The sequence below is a fragment of the Echinops telfairi genome, unplaced genomic scaffold (assembly GCF_000313985.2).
Source record: "Echinops telfairi isolate 266 unplaced genomic scaffold, ASM31398v2 ScPeMD7_6273;HRSCAF=7185, whole genome shotgun sequence".
Lineage (NCBI taxonomy): Eukaryota > Metazoa > Chordata > Mammalia > Afrosoricida > Tenrecidae > Echinops > Echinops telfairi.
In genome coordinates, this window is record NW_022110173.1 from 2,048,153 (window position 1) to 2,050,721 (window position 2,569).

The following is a 2,569-nucleotide window of genomic DNA, read 5'->3' on the forward strand; positions in this document are numbered from 1 at the left end:
CGTAGTTGATTTTATGCAGCTACTTTCCCAGGCTTTCCAGATTAAGTTAAATGTTTGAGTAAAAAGCAGTAGGCTCTTGGTGCCTGTATAAAGTTAGAGATGTGAGAATTGTGAGATCAATTGGGAGGTACCATGAACAGAATTCACAAGCAGAACATTCTTAAGGCCAAACAACTAAAATCTCCCTACTTGCTTTAATGTGTCTGTTTGTGGTTAAATATCTGTAACTTGTGGGAATATGCTTACTTTATCTTGTGTATGAATATTATCGGTGAACATATAGCTGCTTCATTCTCCACCCCAGGGCGTTAGCAGGCATCCTTGTAGAGAGTAAAGCCAGCATGAATAATACCCTCAAGTAGGGATGTTGATTCATATTTCAATGGAGAAAATGGCTGTCCAGCCTTCTGGGCTCCCAGACCAGCATTGTTTGGGTTCTACACCATAGTAAAATGGATACCAGTAGGACTGAAACAGTAGACACATTAGTAATTCTGTTTTTTTAATTTGCCAAAATTAGTAATTGTCATATTTAACCTTGTCAGGTACTAAAGTGTCTGTGAAGTTATGAGTGGTAGTCACACCTATTTCTCCTGAGTTGAATGAGTTGGTAATGAATGATCTAAAAAGGGAACAATTGATTGTACCTCTAATCCATTTCCTGTTGAATTTAACTTCTGATATTCCTCCTGGGGATAAATTCAAAGAGTGTCTAGATATTTTTACTTTTAAAGGGGAAAAGGGAGTCTGGGGATTGGTTATTAGCTTCAGAGAATTAATATTTGAATACATCTTTAGTTGAGGATTTGAACTTCAACAACTGTTAAGGATCTTTAAGATGGCAATGCTGACAGTTCAAAATGCACTTTATAAACATGAATTAAAATAGTCTGTAATGATATTTTAAATTTATTCTTTGTAAGATAAATAGTGCTTTTCAATTGTTGAGGACTACCAGCACCGAGAGTTCAGTACTTCAAAAGTATATTCTCTAAGACAAAACCGTTAAGGAAAAGTTAGTATATTTTAATTTCAAAACAAGCTCTCTGAAGAAGTAAGCATAAGTAATGCCATTAAAAAATGTCAGGCTTGGATTAATACTTTTAATAGACATAGCATTGTTTAGTTAATGCTGTCATTGTGTAACTTGGGTCCAGGTACTTAAACTTCTCTAAGCCTTAGTTTCTTCATTTATGAAATAAAAATAATAGTATCGTGTCACAGTTAGCATTGAATGAACATTTAAAAAGTCCCACAATGTAGAATATAGAAAAAGTATTCTGTATTACTAATTATTGTTAAACATGAATACTTAATAAGTACCATTGGATATAGAGCTTAGTATAGTCATCCTGAAGTAAAAATTGACTCTTGTCTTCTGGAATAAATGCTCATTAAATATTAGTATGTATTATTTAAGGTTTCTAGTACCTGACAGTCATTTTGTGCTTTTGATAGTCCTTCATACTTTTTGGTGACATTTTTTAGTGAATGTGCCCTTATTTTTGTAGATGTTCTTTGTGTTCCTTTTCCCCTTTAACTCAATTTTTATGCATTACATTGTATTAATTTTACACAGTCTCTATGTTTTATGCAAAACGAGAAGCTGTTAGTTGATCTAAATTTCTTGCTTCCTACTGAGAATGACATAACTTGAGGTATTGACACTTAACAGATTATCTCATCTATTTTTAAAGGAAATGTAAAAATGAGGCCATGTGAATCCTAAATTGCTGAGTGCAGGGTTCTGAGAACCCTTGTGACTACTTTCTGACTCTCCTCAAAGGTTCAAAGACTCTGCATCTGTTTTACTCCTTGAGAAGGAATGCTGATGTGGAGCTTTCCTTTTGTCTTGATTCTAGCACATGCAGATGACAATCCAGGCTCTCCAGGATGAGCTGCGCATCCAGAGGGACCTGAACCAGCTGTTCCAGCAAGATAGTAGCAGTAGGACTGGTGAGCCTTGTGTGGCAGAGCTGACGGAGGAGAATTTCCAGAGGCTCCACGCTGAGCATGAGCGGCAGGCCAAGGAGCTGTTTCTTCTCCGAAAGACTCTGGAGGAAATGGAGCTGCGTATTGAGACTCAGAAGCAAACCCTCAATGCTCGGGATGAATCCATCAAGAAGCTTCTGGAGATGTTGCAGAGCAAGGGACTTTCTGCCAAGGCAACCGAGGAAGACCATGAGAGAACGAGACGACTAGCAGAGGCGGAGATGCATGTTCACCACCTAGAAAGTCTTTTGGAGCAGAAGGAAAAAGAAAGCAATATGTTGAGAGAGGTGAGTGACCACTTTCTAAGTCTGTCTGCCTGAACATCTGACTGGATGTCTTTCTCTGATTAGTCCAGCATTTGATAAATGTGTGTGTTCTATAATGTTATTCAGAGAAAGTTTCCTTTTGTCTTTAGTATCTCTCTCATTCCTATTTTGACTTGCTCTCTTGTATGGGGCAATATTGTCTGATGTGAGGACTTCAAAATGTGTATGGAAAAGTGGAATTGAAAGATAATGGAATTTTTCATGAATTTTTGAAACCTCCTATAGGGTGATTTGATAAATTTCTGAACCTT

At 36.9% G+C, this 2,569-nt stretch overlaps 1 protein-coding gene across 9 annotated transcripts in view; it reads left to right on the forward strand.

Moving 5' to 3' along the window:
• The window catches only part of ERC1 (ELKS/RAB6-interacting/CAST family member 1), a 482,416-nt gene that overhangs the window by 77,838 nt on the left and 402,009 nt on the right, over nt 1-2,569 (forward strand). For all 9 annotated transcript variants that reach the window (XM_045295888.1, XM_045295890.1, XM_004710293.2 and 6 more), the window contains exon 2: nt 1,863-2,279. In XM_045295888.1, coding sequence (XP_045151823.1) covers nt 1,863-2,279 — 417 coding nt within the window. The remainder of the gene's footprint in view (nt 1-1,862; nt 2,280-2,569) is intronic.